The sequence below is a fragment of the Bidens hawaiensis genome, unplaced genomic scaffold (genome assembly GCF_021521415.1).
Source record: "Bidens hawaiensis isolate Kalapana, Puna unplaced genomic scaffold, B.hawaiensis_p1.1 tig00002935_1, whole genome shotgun sequence".
NCBI lineage: Eukaryota > Viridiplantae > Streptophyta > Magnoliopsida > Asterales > Asteraceae > Bidens > Bidens hawaiensis.
Genome location: NW_027491158.1, coordinates 1,392,770 through 1,411,611, shown reverse-complemented (window position 1 = coordinate 1,411,611; position 18,842 = coordinate 1,392,770). Strand labels below are relative to the sequence as shown.

General features: G+C 39.8%; 1 protein-coding gene across 1 annotated transcript; it reads right to left on the bottom strand.

Annotated features, from left to right (window-relative positions):
• Nucleotides 1-12,940: 12,940 nt before the first annotated feature.
• On the bottom strand, nucleotides 12,941-16,950 carry LOC143621733 (ATP-dependent DNA helicase 2 subunit KU80-like). The gene is made up of 8 exons (XM_077093064.1): nucleotides 16,836-16,950; nucleotides 15,920-16,012; nucleotides 15,755-15,806; nucleotides 15,488-15,619; nucleotides 14,819-15,225; nucleotides 14,466-14,752; nucleotides 13,391-13,586; nucleotides 12,941-13,304 (listed from the first exon to the last, which is right to left on the bottom strand). The coding sequence occupies exons 1-8, from the start codon at nucleotides 16,848-16,850 to the stop codon at nucleotides 13,086-13,088; spliced, it is 1,401 nt and encodes a 466-aa protein (XP_076949179.1). The 5' UTR covers nucleotides 16,851-16,950; the 3' UTR covers nucleotides 12,941-13,085.
• Between the last annotated feature and the right edge of the window lie 1,892 nt (nucleotides 16,951-18,842).

Genomic DNA, 18,842 nt, shown 5'->3' with positions numbered 1-18,842 from the left:
TTAACTACTACCCACAACGAACGGGGGTCCGGGGGCAGCGCCCCTGGCAGCGGGGTCTAGGGGCGGCAGCCCCTAGCAGGGTCCAAGGGGCAGAGCCCCTGGCTGGGGTCGAGCTTGGCCTCAGGCGAAGTTATCGCTTTGAAGGCGAAGTTGCCCAGATGCAGGCGAAGTTGCCCAGATCAGCCGCTGTTTTAGTTTCTGACCAGCATTTCGAGCGATTTTAACACCCTTGCTATGGTTCGACATCACCCCCTACGTTCCCCAACCGTTTCCGGTCGTATATACGCTATAAAGCTCGGATCTTTAAACTTCAAAGATCAAGAATCATACCTTTTTGAGCTTGTTTGGATCTCGTTTACTTGTTATCACAACTAATCGCTCTCTCTCTCTCTCTCTCTCTCGGATCTGCCCGGTTCTTCCCTCGGCCGGCGGCGAAGTTGTGTGGTGTGTGTGTGTTTTGGAGTGTGTTAGAAAAGTGATAGAATGAAAGATATTTTTGGGTTTAGGGGGTATTTATATCCCTTAAATCCCATGGACCTAAGGCCCATTCTCATTTAACCCATCTCAATTTATCCAAGTCCATGATCCGCTCCTTACTCGATATCCAATAATTAATGCGAAATCACTAAACATAACTTTCTTTATTCAACATTATAAATTTTAGGATGTTACAAGTCTTCCCTCCTTAAAGAGGTTTCGTCCCCGAAACCTAACTATTACATAAACAGACTAGGGTAAAACTTGCGCATCTCATCCTCGGCCTCCCAAGTAGCATCTGATCCCTTGCGGTGTTTCCATATCACCTTTACCAAAGGTATAATCTTGTGACGAAGCTGCTTCTCCTTGCGGTCAACGATCTCTATCGGTTGCTCGATGTAGTTCAATTGTTCATCAACCTCAATGTCCATCAATGGCACGTGAGACGTGTCATCAGCTAGACACTTCCTCAGATGAGAAACATGGAAGGTTGAATGAATTCCTTCTAACTCATCGGGTAAATTCAGTTTATAAGCTACTTCACCCACACGATCTACAATCTTGAACGGTCCAATGTACCTCGGACTCAATTTCCCCCTCTTTCTAAAACGGATAATCCCTTTCCAAGGCGAGACCTTAAGCATCACATTGTCGCCAACGTTAAACTCAATTGGTCGTCGCCGCTTATCTGCATAAGACTTTTGTCTGTCTTGAGCGGCTTTCATTCTTGCTTTGATCTGATCGAACTTTGAAGACGTTTCTTGAACCACTTCTAGGCTTTCCATTTCTTTCTGACCAATCTCACCCCAACACACCGGGGTTCTACATCGTCTACCGTAAAGCATCTCAAACGGTGGCATGCCAATACTTGAATGGTAACTGTTGTTATAGGAGAACTCTGCCAGGTGCAGATGATCATCCCAACTTCCACCAAAATCTAAAACACAAGCACGTAGCATATCCTCAAGGGTTTGGATCGTCCTTTCAGACTGTCCATCAGTTTGAGGATGATACGCCGTACCGATGTTCAACCTCGTCCCCATAGCTTCATGGAATTTCTTCCAAAACCTCGAAGTAAACCGTGTATCTCTATCAGACACGATCGATAACGGTACTCCATGCTTGGTTACAACTTCTTTGATGAACAAGCTTGCTAACGTTTCTGACGAGATGGCCTCTCGTATGGGCAGAAAGTGAGCACTCTTGGTCAAACGGTCCACAATCACCCAGATGGTATCATGTTGCTTAGCTGTACGAGGTAGCTTAGTTATGAAATCCATGGTAATGTGTTCCCATTTCCACTCAGGTATCTCTAGCGGTTGCATCTTCCCATAAGGCTTTTGGTGCTCGGCTTTGACTTGTAAGCAAGTTAAGCACTTACTAACATAATCCACTACATCATTCTTCATTCCTGGCCACCAGTAATCTCTCTTCAAGTCTTGGTACATCTTTGTAGCTCCAGGATGGATTGAGTACCTTGACTTATGAGCTTCATCTAAGATTCGACTTCTAAGACCACCATGGCGTGGGATCCACATACGGTCGAACCTAGTTTTAACTCCATGAGTGTTTTCCATCAACTCGTCTTGCTGGCCATAAATCCTTTCTTTCTTTAACCACCCTTCATCTACTAACACTTCTGACTGCACTTTGATGATTTCTTCAAAAAGACTTGGGTTCATGATCAACTTGTAGGACTTCACTGTTGCAAGGACTTCCTCATTCTTACGACTTAACGCATCAGCGACCACGTTAGCTTTACCGGGGTAATACTTAATCTCACAGTCGTAATCCTTTATCAATTCTAACCATCTTCTCTGCCTCATGTTCAATTCTTTCTGCTCGAAGAAATACTTTAAACTCTTATGATCTGTATAGATAATACACTTAGTACCGTACAGATAATGCCTCCATATCTTAAGAGCATGTACTACAGCTGCTAACTCCAAATCATGCGTCGGATAAGTACTCTCATGGACCTTCAACTGCCTAGACGCGTAGGCTATCACCTTCCCTCGTTGCATCAACACGCAACCTAACCCTTGATGCGAGGCATCAGCACAAACAACGAAATCCTCGTCGCCATCAGGTAGAGTAAGGATGGGAGCTTGCGTGAGTCTCTTCTTCAATTCTTCAAAGGCTTCTTCCTGAAACTTCCCCCAACTGAATACTATCGACTTTCGGGTCATACCGGTCAGCGGTGCGGCTATCTTAGAGAAACCTTCGATGAATCTCCTATAGTAGCCAGCTAACCCTAGGAAGCTTCGTATATCAGTCGGGTTCTGCGGAGTCTTCCAATTCGTTATCGCTTCAATCTTAGCTGGGTCCACGGTAATCCCTTCAGGATTAATTACGTGACCTAAAAATTGCACTTCTCTTAACCAGAACGCGCACTTCGAAAACTTGGCATACAACTTTTCTTTCTTCAGAGTCTCCAATACCTCTCTCAGATGCTCAGCATGGTCAGACTCGTTCTTTGAATAAATCAATATATCGTCAATGAAGACGATAACCGACTTATCTAACATCGGCCGACACACCCTATTCATCATGTCCATAAATGCTGCAGGAGCATTTGTTAGACCGAATGACATTACGAGGAACTCGTAGTGTCCATACCGCGTTCGGAACGCTGTCTTAGGGATGTCTGCCTCCTTCACCTTCAGCTGATGGTAGCCTGATATGAGATCTACTCGTGAGAACCAACTTGAACCTTGCAATTGGTCAAACAGATCATCAATCCTTGGCAACAGATATCTATTCTTCAACGTAAGCTTATTCAACTCACGATAGTCTATGCACATCCTCATACTTCCATACTTCTTTTTCACGAACAATACTGGTGCGCCCCACGGGGAAACACTCGGTCTTATGAAACCTTTGTCGAGGAGTTCTTGCAGTTGGGACATCAATTCTTTCATCTCGGACGGTGCTAGACGGTAAGGCGCCTTCGCGACAGGTTGGGCTCCTGGTATTAGATCTATCTGAAATTCTATCTCTCGCTCAGGTGGCAACCCCGGAAGATCCTCAGGGAATACTTCTGGGTAGTCGCGCACAATAGGAACATCTTTCATTTCTTTCGTCTCGGCCGTAACGTTGACGACATACGCCAGGTAGGCACAACACCCTCGCCTTAGCAAACCCTCGGCTTTTATCATCGAAATGACATTAAGCCCAGAACTTTCCTTATCACCGTAAACTGTCACCGCACTACCATCCAATGACTTTAACCTTATCATCCTACTCTTACACACTATCTGAGCCTCAAACTCAGACAACCAATCCATACCCAAAACCACATCGAACCCTCCCAAGGTCATAACGTACAAGGTAACCGGGAACTCATGTCCTTCCAATTCTATCTTACAGTTCTTAACCATCTTTGTTATTTTAACCGAAGTGTCACTAGCGGTTTCTACTACAAAAGTTTCAGACACTCGGCAGCCTTTCATTTTAGCGAGTTTACTAAATGTTGTAGCTACAAAACTTCTATTTGCACCAGAATCAAATAATACGGCAGCAGAAATGCCGTTTACTAAGAACGTACCGGTCACAACATCAGGAATCTGTCTAGCTTGCTCTTGGGTCAACATGTAGGCTCTAGTTCTTGGCCTAGCTTGATCGGCATCCTTCCTTCTACTACCTTCAGCTTCACTCTCGGTACACTCCCTAGCAAAATAACCTGTCTTACCACACTTGTAGCATGCAGGCTTAGAACTGCACTCATGAGCATAATGACCTGCCTTCCCACACTTGTAACAAACATTCGACCCAAATCTACATTCTCCGGCATGAATCTTTCCACACTTATGACATGTATCCGAACCCTTTCCCCACCTACACTCACCACTGTGTGCCTTGCCACAGGTCTTGCACGACCTGTTCTCCCAAACTCTCGGCTGCTTGTTCTTAGGGTTCCACATCTGGGTACCTGGTCGTTTAGCAGGAGCGACCCATTTCTTTTCTTTCTTCTCGTCTCCCACCACCACATCATCCGCAGTCAAGTCTGCATAGACCATTTCTGCGAGTTCGACAGCAGAATCGAAAGTAGCAGGTTTACTTGTCCTGACTAACATGCAGACTCTCTGTGGTAATCCCCTCACGTAACACTTGATCCTTTTAGTCTCAGTGTTGACCATATCGGGCACCAACCTAGACATTCGATTGAACTCGGTGGTGTACTCACGATGTGTCATTGTCCCAGCTTTCAAGTTTAGGAACTTCATCTCCGCCCTTTCAACCTCGGCGTCAGCACAGAACTTCATCATCACTAACTCCTTCAGATCGTCCCACTTCATCTCTTTGATCTCTTCACGGGTCTTCCTCTGCTCCACACTTTCCCACCAATACATAGCCTCATCTTCAAATGATTGAGTAGCATAACCTACCGCTTGATCGGGACGGCACTCGCTAATGCGGATAACCTTATCCATGACGGTTATCCACTGAAGAGTAGCGATTGCGTCTCCTAAACCAGTCAGCTTAGGCGGGTCACAACCTTTGAAGGACTTATAGTTGCAACCGCCTCGGCCCCTCTTCCTGTCATCATCTTTCACAGACCTTACCTCACTTGAGTCACCCCTTTCCCTCTCGCCATCCTTTCTATCATTACCACCTGCCCCTTCAACAGTTCTTTCACGGCTTCCAGCAGACCTTCCCGGGGTAATATTCTTCACAGCAGTGGCCACAGCTTGAACAATAGCTGCTTGAATGGCGGGATCCAGTTGAACTCCATTGTTTTCCGGGTTTGTTCCCGCTGTGCTTCCTTCAGCTTCGGTGTTGGAAGCTGTCTCAACCGAAGGTTGCTGGACACGACGAGGCCTGCCGCGTCGTCCAGTGTGACCTCCAGCTCCAACAATGTCTCCAGCTCCAGCCATCGTATTCTAAAAGGGAAAACACAAACATCATCACTCAATGAACTATTTAGTACAAGGATAGCAAGGCTACCAGGTAATAACAGTGGCCAGCTGTGACTAGCTGATCACGTTGCTTTCCGTGTCCTATACACTTCCCTTTATGAGTCTATTTGTGCTGGTTCTACTTAAGCAGTTAGTCAAATCAAACAATCAATTATTCCTATCCCTGTCGTTCACATATCTTTTCTTTCTCATTAACATATCATTTAATCATACAATTTACCTTTACTGATCTTGCTTGAGCGACACATGGCATTCTTGGACTGGTATCTTCTTTCCTTTCTTACTTAAATCCCGTTCTCTGTTCGAGTCTAAGCATGTAGGATGCTTAAATCTCTCGAACTTTGCTCTGATACCAACTTGTAAGGCCCCGTTACCGGTAGCCCAACTTTCGTGTTGGATTTACTCATAAACACAGTTCTAAACATCAGAGTTAATTAAAACATTTACGCGGAATATAAAACTTTCATAAAACATTACATAATTCATAACTTGTCTCAAAACATCCTTTGTCTTTCAACATTAACGCATTAAAATTAAATCATAAGTCTTCAGATGCCAGGCTCTTGTTCAATGCCACGTGTCTCCTCAAGCGAGCTGCCTCATCCTACTCACCTGCGTGCATACTAAAAGTCAGCTACGCTGAGTGAGTTCTAGTTAATCATACACTATACAATACACATAAACCTATATTCTTTCATTCATACTTTCATACTTTCATACTTTCATTCTTTCTTTTGTATTAACTTACCTACATTCCTCGAGTATTATTAGGGCTCGGTACCCTCCTTCCTCGAGTATTATTAGGGCTCGGTACCCTCCTTCCTCGAGTATTATTAGGGCTCGGTACCCTCTTTCCACGAGTATTATTAGGGCTCGGTTTCCCTCTTTCCACGAGTATTATTAGGGCTCGGTTTCTCTCTTTCCTCGAATATTAGTAGGGTTCGGTTCCCTCTTCGTTACCATACAACCATACATCATACCTCGAGTATTATTAGGGCTCGGTACCCTTTTCGTAACCATACAACCATGCAACCGTCATTTCCTTCTTTTATTAACTTTATCACGTTCATACACATAAGCATACATATCATACTTACCTTATACATAGCGTTACAACCTGACGGTACGTGCAATATCCGGAGATCGTTCACGTACCATCAAGCCATCATTCATACATATCACATCATTCACATAAGGCATACACTTATCTCTTAGGATAAGCGTATTAACAAACATATCGAGTATGCACACAGCCCCGAAAACATAACACTTAAATGGGGCTAGAAACTCACCTGAACACGGTTACGTTCACCGTTGATCGTAATCCCTTTCTTCAGTTGTGCACGGCTGACTGTATAACAAGCACACGTATCAAACAACTATCACTACTCATATCATCTTTCCAGTCTTAACTACTACCCACAACGAACGGGGGTCCGGGGGCAGCGCCCCTGGCAGCGGGGTCTAGGGGCGGCAGCCCCTAGCAGGGTCCAAGGGGCAGAGCCCCTGGCTGGGGTCGAGCTTGGCCTCAGGCGAAGTTATCGCTTTGAAGGCGAAGTTATCGCTTTGAAGGCGAAGTTGCCCAGATGCAGGCGAAGTTGCCCAGATCAGCCGCTGTTTTAGTTTCTGACCAGCATTTCGAGCGATTTTAACACCCTTGCTATGGTTCGACATCACCCCCTACGTTCCCCAACCGTTTCCGGTCGTATATACGCTATAAAGCTCGGATCTTTAAACTTCAAAGATCAAGAATCATACCTTTTTGAGCTTGTTTGGATCTCGTTTACTTGTTATCACAACTAATCGCTCTCTCTCTCTCTCTCTCTCTCTCGGATCTGCCCGGTTCTTCCCTCGGCCGGCGGCGAAGTTGTGTGGTGTGTGTGTGTTTTGGAGTGTGTTACAAAAGTGATAGAATGAAAGATATTTTTGGGTTTAGGGGGTATTTATATCCCTTAAATCCCATGGACCTAAGGCCCATTCTCATTTAACCCATCTCAATTAATCCAAGTCCATGATCCGCTCCTTACTCGATATCCAATAATTAACGCGAAATCACTAAACATAACTTTCTTTATTCAACATTATAAATTTTAGGATGTTACAACTTATTAACTTAATGAGTTTGATTTACCTATTACACTCCTTTAAAAAATAGTGTCATTTTTTGTCATTTTGGTTTTTCCAACACATAAGGTAATCCAAACAATTTTTAAAAAACTTATTTTAAAAAAAATCATAAGTTAATAAGGCCTTTTAACAAATAGTCTTTTTTAACTTAAATAAGCAATTTCACAATTTAAAAATGGAGGTGGCGGGTTCAAATACTTGTAAGTGGAAGGTTTGGGAAATTTTGGATAGCGGCATAGCTTGTTATCCGCTTGCTTTATGTTTAATGTAATCACTACCTTATTTATTTTGAGTGAAAATAAATTTAAAAAAAAAAAGAAAACCGAGTATACTTTTAACTTCTATGTTCAAATATGTGTATTAAAAATGTGAAACTTAATCAAATGACTAAGAAATAAACATAATAAATAAATATAAGTTAGTCCACCCATTTTCAGGACTTTTAAGTTTAATCTATTAAGAAATAAACAATACCAAGTGGGCCGGGCTAGCCGCACATTGGCATGTGAAAATGGGCTTATTTTTCCATAAATCAATACATTCATAACATGTGAAAGTAAATATTTCTTTTACGTGCTTCCCCCCCTGGGATGAATGAAAAATTTATTTATCAATATAGGTAAGTTGAAATTGTTGGGTTCATAGACCTTGTGTGGCTCGGTTTATTATTTGAAGTCAAAATGGCAGACTGGTGTAGGGTGGCTAGACCGTAGCCCGACCCGGTTTGGATTTCTTGTTCAATAATTTACAAACCCTAGTTCAATTTCTATTTAAACAACGCTATGTACTTGTAACAATTTCTCACTCAATATGGAAATACCTAGTCGCCACCCGTGGACGTAGGTCAGTTTAGACCAAACCACGTTAAATCCTCGTGTTCGTTATTGCTTTCGTGTTCGTGTGTGCGTTTAATCCTAACAAGTGGTATCAAGAGCTTAGGTTTGGGATCACACGAAGAACACGAGAACCCACCAAGTTGTCGCCGCTAACCTACTGCGCTAGGGTTCAGTCGCCATCGACGTTCGATTCTCGCCGCCATAGCAGCCGGTTGTCACGGTTGCTTTCCGTCAAAGATTGGAGTGTTTGGGTTACGTACGAAACAAGTTAAGCAGCGCATCACCACCGTTCAGATCGTAGTTGCAAAATACAAGCCAAGAACAGTTAAATCAAGATTATATTTTTTTCCGTTGAAGAATAGTTCCAAATAAGAAGAAATCGTTTAAAGAAACTTAGAACCAGTGCCAACCGCGTTTGTCAGGTTATATTGTTTCAGTTTAAAGTTTCAGTATCTGATTTTTAGTTCGTTATACCGCTACGTTTAAATAGGTTGATTGTTTAACAGAGTTTAGTAGAACAGTCGTTAAGTTCAGGCCCGTTCGTTGCCGTGTCTATCTCTGTTTTTATCCAGGTTTCCGTTTTAGTCATTGTCATGGTAGAAGACGAAAAGGTTTCGATACAAAAGTCTGATGGACAGAAATTTGGTTGGTGGAAGATGCAAATTGAAGCGCTACTTTGTCAGAAAGACTTGGATGCGGTGTTTGAGGATGAAAAACCAGAAAAGTTGTCAGAAGCAGAGTGGAAGAAGTTAGACAAGAAAGCTAGGGCTTGTCTTACATTGTCGTTGTCGGAAGATGTGGCGTTTAATGTCATGAAAGAAACCACAGCCCGTGGTATGATGGATGCATTATCCAACATGTATGAGAAGCATTCGGCAGCCGATAAGGTCTATCTTATCAGAGAGCTAGTGACAACTCGAATGAAATAGGGTGGGTCAGTTACAACACATATCAATAATCTTAATTCGAACCTCTCCCACTTAGTGTCAGTCGGCATTAAGTTTGATAATGAAGTTCAAGGTCTTTTGTTATTATCCTCTTTACCCGGCAGTTGGTCGCAAACAGTGACTGCGGTTTGTAGTTCGTCTACAAAAATTACTTTTGATGGGATTCGGGATTTGATTCTTGGAGAAGATTCAAGACGCAGAAATTCAGGTGAATCATCAAGTGATATATTAGTCACAGAAGGTAGAGGTAGGGGAAAACAACGAGGCAGTGGGAGCAGGAAGAGAAGTCAGTCTAGGACTCGCAAAGATATTGAATGCTGGGGTTGTAAAGAGAAGAGACACTTCAGGAATCAGTGTCCGAATGGTAAGAAAGAGGTGAACGTTACAGAAGAAGACACAGAAGAGTCAGTAGTGATGAGTTTTTAGTTCTTAGTGTTGAGAGTAACGTTGATGCTTGGGTGATGGATTCTGGTGCATCGTTTCATGCCACTCACTGTAGTGATATGATGAAGAATCTTAAGGTTGGATTTTGGAAAGGTTTGACTCGTGAATGATGATATTCTAGAGGTTACGGGTATGGGAGATGTTGATTTGATAACTTCAACAGGTACTTCTTGGACTTTGAAAGACGTGAGGGTTATTCCAAGTTTGAAAAAACGTTTGATTTCAGTTGGGCAGTTGACCAGGGTTACGATGTTAAGTTGGGGAATGGGCGGTGGAAAGTAGTCAAAGGAAATCTCGTGATTGCTCGTGGCAAGAAAATGGGTTCGTTGTATATGGTCGATATGTCACCGAAAGGAGTGAATTCAGTTTTGGTGAAAGACAAAGTCCGGTTCACAGAATCTCGTGGGTAGAAGAAGGTTCGTTTTGCAAGTAACAAACCCAGAGCCAAAGTGAAGATTCAGGATGAACGAGCTAGGAAGGTTAAATCAGTCAAAGGACATTGTGACAGTGGGAGCACAGGTCGTGTTTCAGTTACAGTTCCATGTCGATAGTGGATTAAGAAAACCAGTATTCCAGCTGTAAAAGTTTCTCTAGTGGATTACTTGATGAATATGGAGAGTGTTTGTTCTCAGGGTATCTCAGAATCCGGTAGTTTGATTTAGTGGGAGCCAGTAGGGACAGAAAACGGGTCAGGGGCAGTTTTAGCCGTGACTGACGTGTTGGAGCTCCGGGGAGCTTCAACGGGCCTTTAGGTTAATTGATGAGAAGACGGTGGCAACTAGAAGATGTTTAATGTTCAGATTACAGAAGTACAATCCGGAGTGCAAACGAGAGTACTCAAGGTCTCTGAGTGGGAGATTGTTGGGTTCGTAGGCCTTATGTGGCCCGGTTTATTATTTGAAGTCCAAAGGGCAGACTGGTGTAAGGTGGCCAGACCGAAGCCTGGCCCGGTTTGGATTTCTTATTCAATAATTTACAAACCCTAGTTCAATTTCTAGCTATTTAAACAACGCTCTATACTTGTAACAATTTGTCACTCAATAAAAAAAATACCTAGTTGCCACCCGTGGACGTAGGTCAGTTTAGACCGAACCACGTTAAATCCTCGTGTTCGTTATTGCTTTCGTGTTCGTGTTCGGTTCGTGTGTGTGTTTAATCCTAACAGAAATTTGATGTGAGCATTGATATATTTCACAAAAAATTTGGTAATTTTTTAAATGGCATAAAACAAAGTAACACGAACTCAAAAAATGTACAGGGCACACTAACCCAATTTAACACTTTAGTTAATTTACCCACTTGACCCGTTATATATAAAACATATGTATAGGGTTTCTGTTGGCCGTCTAGTTTTGTTTGGTGTGAGAGACAAGTATTTTGTAATCTTAGTGCTTAAACACCCAACGTTAATATTAATGTGTGTTTTGAAGCATTCCATTGTGTTTTTACGTATTATAGTTCATTGTTCTTGAATCATCTTGTGTTGGGTTTCCGCACTAACATCAAGATTAGTTGATATCATATTGAAAGATCCTTCACGGGACTTACAAATATAATAATATTTTGTTCAAAGGATCTCCGTTGTAAGGAACATATTTTATGAAACATTCTTTGTAAACATTAAAATGGGTATTTTAACTCAACATTTTATAAAAGAATACTTTATCTTAAAGACTTCAACTAAAAGAAACTCGCAACTCTTATATAATTTCAAAACAAATACCAACTAACGGGTGTTACACATAGGCCCTAAGTTGAGGTGTGACAGGTTAGTATTAGAGCCATCAATCTTAATGAATTAGGTATATTTACATGGCTTTGATAGGGATATGCTTTAAACTTATTATACAAATATTGATTCCAACAAAATTACATACTTGATTGAAAGTATCAAAATTACTATCATTAAATGATTAAATTTTTACGCATAAGATATAACATTACGTATAAGATTGGAACGCCTTCCTATCCCTAGTATAACTTCACACAGATGTAAGATCACCATAGAATTTCTAGTCAGGGCATTTCAACCTCTATCCAGTGATGAAGATTCATACCAAACAACAATGGAGGAATATTCAGATTCCTTCGATACTAACATCCCACTAGCTCAGATTATTCCAAATTAAAACATGCACGGGGAATGATCAAATAGATCCAAGAAACCGATAAAAGGAAAATACGTAATGACCTATTCGAAAGAATATCCCCATGGATAGGAATATATTAATTTTCCGAAAACTCAAGATTTATAAACGGATTTAGTCAAAAGTCAACAAAATAGCAAGAAATTGACATAAGTCAAACATTTGTAAACGGATTTAGTTCAAGGGTAGCAATTTTCACCCATTTTACTCACAAATGAATTAACATAAATTAGTTACAAATAGAACATAACAGGTCGAAGTCACCCAAAGTCTATTTTTATAAATACTTCTTTTTAAATCAAACATTAAGATTACAATTGTAGTCATTGTTAAACTTAACTTATTAATTATTTATATATTAAACTGGACTAAAACGGGTTTGTGGGTCAAAAAGGGTTTGTGGGTCAGCCCTGCCCAGCCCAGCCCATATTGAATCGTACTATAGAAGCAGTTTCCACCCACTACATGTGCACAAAAAACGGTTTCATAACCAGTTTGTAACCCGACCCGGAAAGAGCTGTAACCCAATCAGAACCAGTATTGAAACCAATTTAGCAGGAACCTGTTAGGAAGCTAACTGAACCACATCGAAACCGGTTCCAACCTGGTCAAGCCCAACCCGAACTAGTGGTGCAAACAAGCCGATCCCAAGCTTTAGTCTACTTGAACTCGGCTCGATTCGAGCCTATGTTTTGGGCTCGAGCTCGACTCGTATACAGAATTGAAGCTTGAGGTCGGCTTGGCTCAGCTCGAGCAATTTTGAGAAGAACCTTAAACGAGGCAAAGCTCAGCTCGAGTTCAGACCCGATAACTAAACGGGCTTTATTTGAGGCTCAGGCTCGATAAGGCCCAGCTTGATGCAAGCTTCTTATCAATCCAATGCAAGCGGCCCAACACATTTTTAGCGGCTAGGCCCGAACAGTTCAAAACCCACCTGATTCATTGAGTTTTTCAACCCAATTCCAACCCAAACCGGTTCCAACAAAAACTGGTCAAACCTGATTCATTGACATTTTCAACCACAAAACCAGTTTTGACTTTTGTTGACCTGAACCGGTTTGGGCCCAGAAAACGGTTTGTGCACCTCTAGTTTCCACCAAAATTATTTTAACCCGTAACCTAACCCACCCATCTTGGCATCTAACTACAGTTTGCTTTTCAATTTTGCAAAATTAGAGAAATAACTAACTAACTAGATACCTCCAAAACAGGGTTTGGGGTGAACTCTGGCCGCAAAGATTCCTCCTTTCCAGCTGGCGCTAGATCCAGCATCATCACCAACTTATCAGCAGCTTCTTGCTGCTCTGCACTTGGCTGTAGTGATACCAGAAGACTGTTAAAAGACGGAAATTGAAACTCCCGAACATCTTCAGCAAAAGGAAGGACATTGAAGTAAAATGAATCCGCCTGCAATTTAACAGCAAGGTCAGAAAGAACATTGGTCAACAGTCAAAGACACAAGTCAAACACTGTAGCTGAAACTAAGGACTCACAATATTATCCTTGTCTGATACATTTGGAGTTAAGACTCCTATAACAACATTTGCTTGTCCTTGTCTCCACACGCAACGCAAAATAGCAACTTTGTTCATTTCCTTCATTGCCCTTGCTAATGCAGAAACCGCAGCAATCGCCTTTTTGTTGCCCGGATCAGCAATAAATATGTTGACATCTTTCATGTAGTAATGTCTTCGAATATACAAGTCAAAAGTCAACTTACTTTAAGTATGCAAAGAGGTGACAATTTCAACCCATTTTCTTACAAATGGGTCAATTCATTTCAGAAATGCATTTATCACTAGTGAGTCAAATCACAAATGTGTAAAAGAGAAACAAGTCAAATAGGTCAAAGATCACTATAAGTGTATTTTTAACGCGTAAAATGTAAATCCTAGGGGTGTGCATGGGTCGGTTTAAGGCTCAAACAGAACCAAAAACCGAAATTCGGTTTTCGAGTTTTTAAAAACCATTTGGTTTCGGGTTTTTTGGTTTGGGTTCACTTTGGTTTTGCCTTTTTCGGTTTTTGCCATTTGGGCTTGAACTTTTTGGGCCGAAAAAGGAATTCAACCCAAAAATATGAATTTGGACCAAAATCTTTTTGTTAGTTAATAACTAATCGATTATTTACATTTGGGCTAAAATGTTTGGGATACACTACTTGTTAAATTCTTATAAATTACATCAAATTTAAAAGTAAAATCCATAAAATTGGTTCGGCACATTTTTTGACTTTAATAACATCCAAAGCCGAAACCAACCAAAAGTTCGGTTTTTACAAAAAGTCGAAAACATAAAACCAGATCTTCATTTTTGTTTAGATTCGGTTTTTTCGGTTTCATGCACACCCCTCCTAAACCAGTTTATTCAAATAATTAGATTATTATTGACAAACATAACTTTGTGATCATATTTGACGCCTGTTATAAATAACTTAAAATAAAAGAGTGTTTCAGGTCAGCCCAACACAAACCGATCTTACCAAAAAAACACAGGTTGACTAGTTAAGCAACCCACCCATTTTGCAACCCCTATATGTTTATAGCTATCCATTACAGTAGGTAAACATACCGCATAATATTGGAAGCATTTGTGAACCCTAAAAGTTTCACACTTTTTTCTGGTCTGAATTTAACCGCATCAAGTTCAGCAGATGATATAGGAATCACTTGAGGTCCATATCTATATCCTTTTATCCTCTGTTCTGGAGGCACAACTTTACCGGGATCTTGAACGCTTTTGTACTCATAATCTAACTTAATTTCATGAGTCGCAAATTTATCTGTTGCAGGTGCATTATCAGAATACTTTTTGAGAGTCGGGAATCTCTCTTCAGCTGTTTTCTTGTAGACCCAAACCTAATCATTAACAAGGGTGAGCAAAAAATCATAATGAAACAATAATTATAGCAAATGGTAAATCACCTTTATCTTAAATGTGGAGCTTATTTCAAGATCACCCCTGTATGTGGTTACAGGAGTTACATTACGAGTCCTTAATGCACCCAACAATGAAGTTGAACTCTCAACATGCACGGCTTTTGCTTTTGTTTTCTTTGAAAATATACTCAGCAGTGAATCATTTTCTTCGATGATGTTAGTCTTGCTTGGTTCCCGTTTCTGGTTTTCTCTGTAAATGATGCAATCAATTTTCATGCCATGTAAAGCCATCTGCTCTGCAAGGGTGTAGACTTGATCTTCTTTGGTGCCTTCGTATGGATCTTTGATCGAGTACATAGCATTAGTAATGAGACAGATACGTTTTTTACCCTTGATTGTTTCTTGGAATTTCTTAATTAGCAAATCCATCCCCACAACAATTGCATCCATAACTATTATTAACGTCAAGGTACAAACCAATAAGCACAACTGAACCATTAGGGTTATTTACTTATTTTGATCTCTAACGGGTCAAACCGGTCACGTAAAAAAGGATTAGCTAAAGAAGAAACAGGTTGAATGTCTCCCAAAGCGTATAATGCATCAAACCTCCTAAATCATTTTACTAAAATAGTTAGATTATTGTTTTGATATAATATAACTTATAAATGATCATCTATCTAAATTATAAATGTAACATAAACATTAGGATACAATCTCCAGGAACAGTTCCTCGAGGAAGTTGTTGTACCACATCAACAAGATCTCCATCCACAACTTTTATCGGCTGCAAAACTGTCACGTGTTCATATCCACCCACTTCATTTGTCAAATCATTGTTGGTATCTGAACATATAAAAAGCACCTTCATAAGAATGACTCCATTACAAGCAAAATTCATGGACTTGATAGTTGATATTATGTCAACATGAAAAACGAGCGGTTAATAAAGACGAACTTGGTCAACTAAATTTAAATTACCTTTTGTTCCAAATACAACAACTCCCACTTCGTCATATTTGCTATAAACCAACTAAAAAGATACAAAATTAGACAAAACAAGTTAACAAACGGAAAATTTACAGAATCGGCTCTGACATAATGTACACAAATAATAACAAGAAACCGAAGAATTAAAACATTCACCTTCTTCTGTATTAGCAAAGAACAAACTTTCTGAATCTCTGGTAAGACACTGTGCATTGATGGACTAACATCGATCAATAAAACCAATCCTTCCTGTACGTGTTCACAAAACAGGTAAAAATATAAGCAAATCAACTTCCTTTCCAAATAATATTTTCTTGAGAAAAATAATTAACGTTTCATAAAATTTTACTCTAGTGAACCACATTGGGTCTCCCAAAAACATTTTTTTTCATGATATCGCTACTTGTCAGTTGGACTAAAATCGACATTAAATTTATAAAGTCAAACCATTTGATATAAGTCTTTAACGAATCTTTGAGAGCAGAAGAAAACCATTTGACAGGTGAAACAAAACAGCAAGTCACAAATAAATAGCAAGCTTACATAACTATCAAGCAAACTTATTTGCCTGCTATTAGTATAGCATGTATGAAACCAAGTCTCACTGCATCAATTCTCTAAATAAAAGGTGAAAAGGAGTCTAAGAAAACCACTCTCTGGCTGTTAGTAAAGTAGCATATAGCCATATAAGAAAAGAAAAATTACCAATAAACTAGCTTTATATTCAGCCTTGATTTGCAACCATAAACAAACATTAATATAAATATAGGGTTTGGATCAAATACAAATGAAATGACTTATATCAAGTAGAGTAATTATATATACAAGTAGATAAGCTGATAACCTCAACTCTCAAAACAATATACTTTTGACATTTTGACTGCAATCCACATAACATTTTAATGTTATGTTAAAAGCCTAATTATTGAACTATTACAAACTTCAAACACCCCCTAATTCTGAGTATTTTTTGCCCTAAAAATATAAGCAATTATTAGCACAAACAAAGACCTAAACATTTAATTAACTGAAATCGAAAGTTTAAATAAATAAAATGATTATTAAAGCTAACCTTGTTTCGTGCCATTATTATTATTATTATTTGGTTCAGGAAGGAAGACGAAGGTGTTGAAATGTAAAGCGTACGAGACAAGATGAAGCCTTCCCGCCCCCAATTTCAACTCTTTCTAATTTACGCACCTTATAATAACTATTTGGTCAACGTTGTATAAACAGATTATGGCGTGCGGGTGGATACTAGCAATTAATCGAGATTAAGTAATTTTTAGTTTTATATATACACAAATATATTTTGGTCGGAATTGAATGGGATCTTGCAGGAAACCACTGATTGTGACTGGAAATTCGTTGGAATCCGTTGATTTTGGCCAAAACCTCGTTGGAAAGAGAGACTAAGTCCAGTTAATGTTGGCCAGATTTTGACCATTGACCGATTATTCTAAAATTAATAAGTGGGGTGGGGACTGGCGATTAATCGCTGTTTAGTTGGGATTTTCACAACACTGCTCTCAATTAAAAATCTAACTTGCGACAATCCCAACTATTAATTTTGTTACCAATAACAATCTCAAACTAATAAAGCTTTAACTTCGATTATTTCTTATGATGAAATGACAGTCACTTGATTTTTTTTCATTTTATTTAGAATTGTTTTTTTAAAGAAATTACAATATTGCTCTTGTTATTAAAAGAAGAGAAAATTCCAATTTGCCTCCCTGTGATATATTGGCGGGAGATGGATTAGCCCCTGAAAACTAATTTGCGTATTTTGTGCACCTGTATTTCTCCGGCGGGTTCCTCTGACTCCTACCGTCAGTTGACTTACCGTTGACTCGTTAAAAATTGGCAAATTTACTATGTTACCATTTTATCCTTATTATAACATAACCTACCCTGTTTCCCCTCTTTCTCCGACCGTCTTATTCATCTTTTGCTGCTGATTAACATCGGATGTCAAGTCAATACTCCTCGGGGTCACCTTCCAAGCCTTCCCGTGTAGGCGACTGTTGTGTGAGATGCCAATGTCTGCCGGGACATGTTACCGAATATCCAGGACCGATGTGAACCCGGGTCGTCGATTCTTGTACTGTGTAAGTGTTTAATTACTCACGAATTAGGGTTCTAGTCTGTTTATCGATGATGATTCCGGCTGTCGTGTGGCTTAGGTCAATTTTAGGGGTAATCGTTCTAGTCTGTGAATCAAATTAGGGTTGTTTGTTTGTTGATATCTTTAGTCCGTTATAGAAGGGGAGTTGTGGATGGCTAAAATGGGCTGATGATCCCACTTGCCCTAGTTGTGAAAAGGTAATTCAAGCAATGGTGAAGATGATGAACAAGAAAGATGAGTTTGAAAGAATGAAAACCAAATAAGTGACAAGCTTGAAGATGTTGCTAGGAATTAGTTAGTTTTTGTTCTTTGTTTATGTTTGGGTTTATTGATTAGTTGTTAACATTGTATTTTTAGTATTGGATAATGTAATCTTTGTTGTTGTTATTGTAGTTTATGTTAAATGTTTAGAGTTTCTTGTTCATATATTCACTTTGAATCTTTGTTCCACATTATTAGTCATGTTGCAGCCATGATGAAAATGAGAAGGATGACAATGAGAATGTTGAGTTTGGGAAGGATGTAGTGCAGTTTGCAATGAAGCAAGTCAAATGGAAGACAAAGAATGTCAGTTGGGAGAAGATGAGTTGCTGGCTTATTTGGTGAAAGAAGATGAATTATTTATGCCAATTGAAGAACTTGAAATGGATCCGGGTGATGATTATGACCTTGAGGTTTTGAAAGCAGCTTTCAACTACACCAGTGAGCCGGAGGAAGATTACTATCATGATCCATATGAAGACGATCCAGTGTGGTACTCTGACTGGTCAAAGGACGATTGTCATTGGAAATAGCATCGTACTTGGTTTGCATTTGAAATGTATTGTAATGTGTTACTTGAAATTGACATGGTTTTATGTATTGTAATGTTTGCATGTTTGAGTAAAAAAAATTGTCAAAATAAACACAAACTGTCTCAAAAGCATTAAACACAAATTGTCAAAATAATAT

What these genes read in the sequence shown, in the direction of transcription:
- LOC143621733 (XM_077093064.1), bottom strand. An exon ending in TGTTGTATTTGGAACAAAAG is followed by an intron (nt 15,620 to 15,754) that starts GTAATTTAAATT and finishes TTATATGTTCAG; the next exon opens with ATACCAACAATGATTTGACA. An exon ending in AGGAACTGTTCCTGGAGATT is followed by an intron (nt 15,226 to 15,487) that starts GTATCCTAATGT and finishes CGTTAATAATAG; the next exon opens with TTATGGATGCAATTGTTGTG.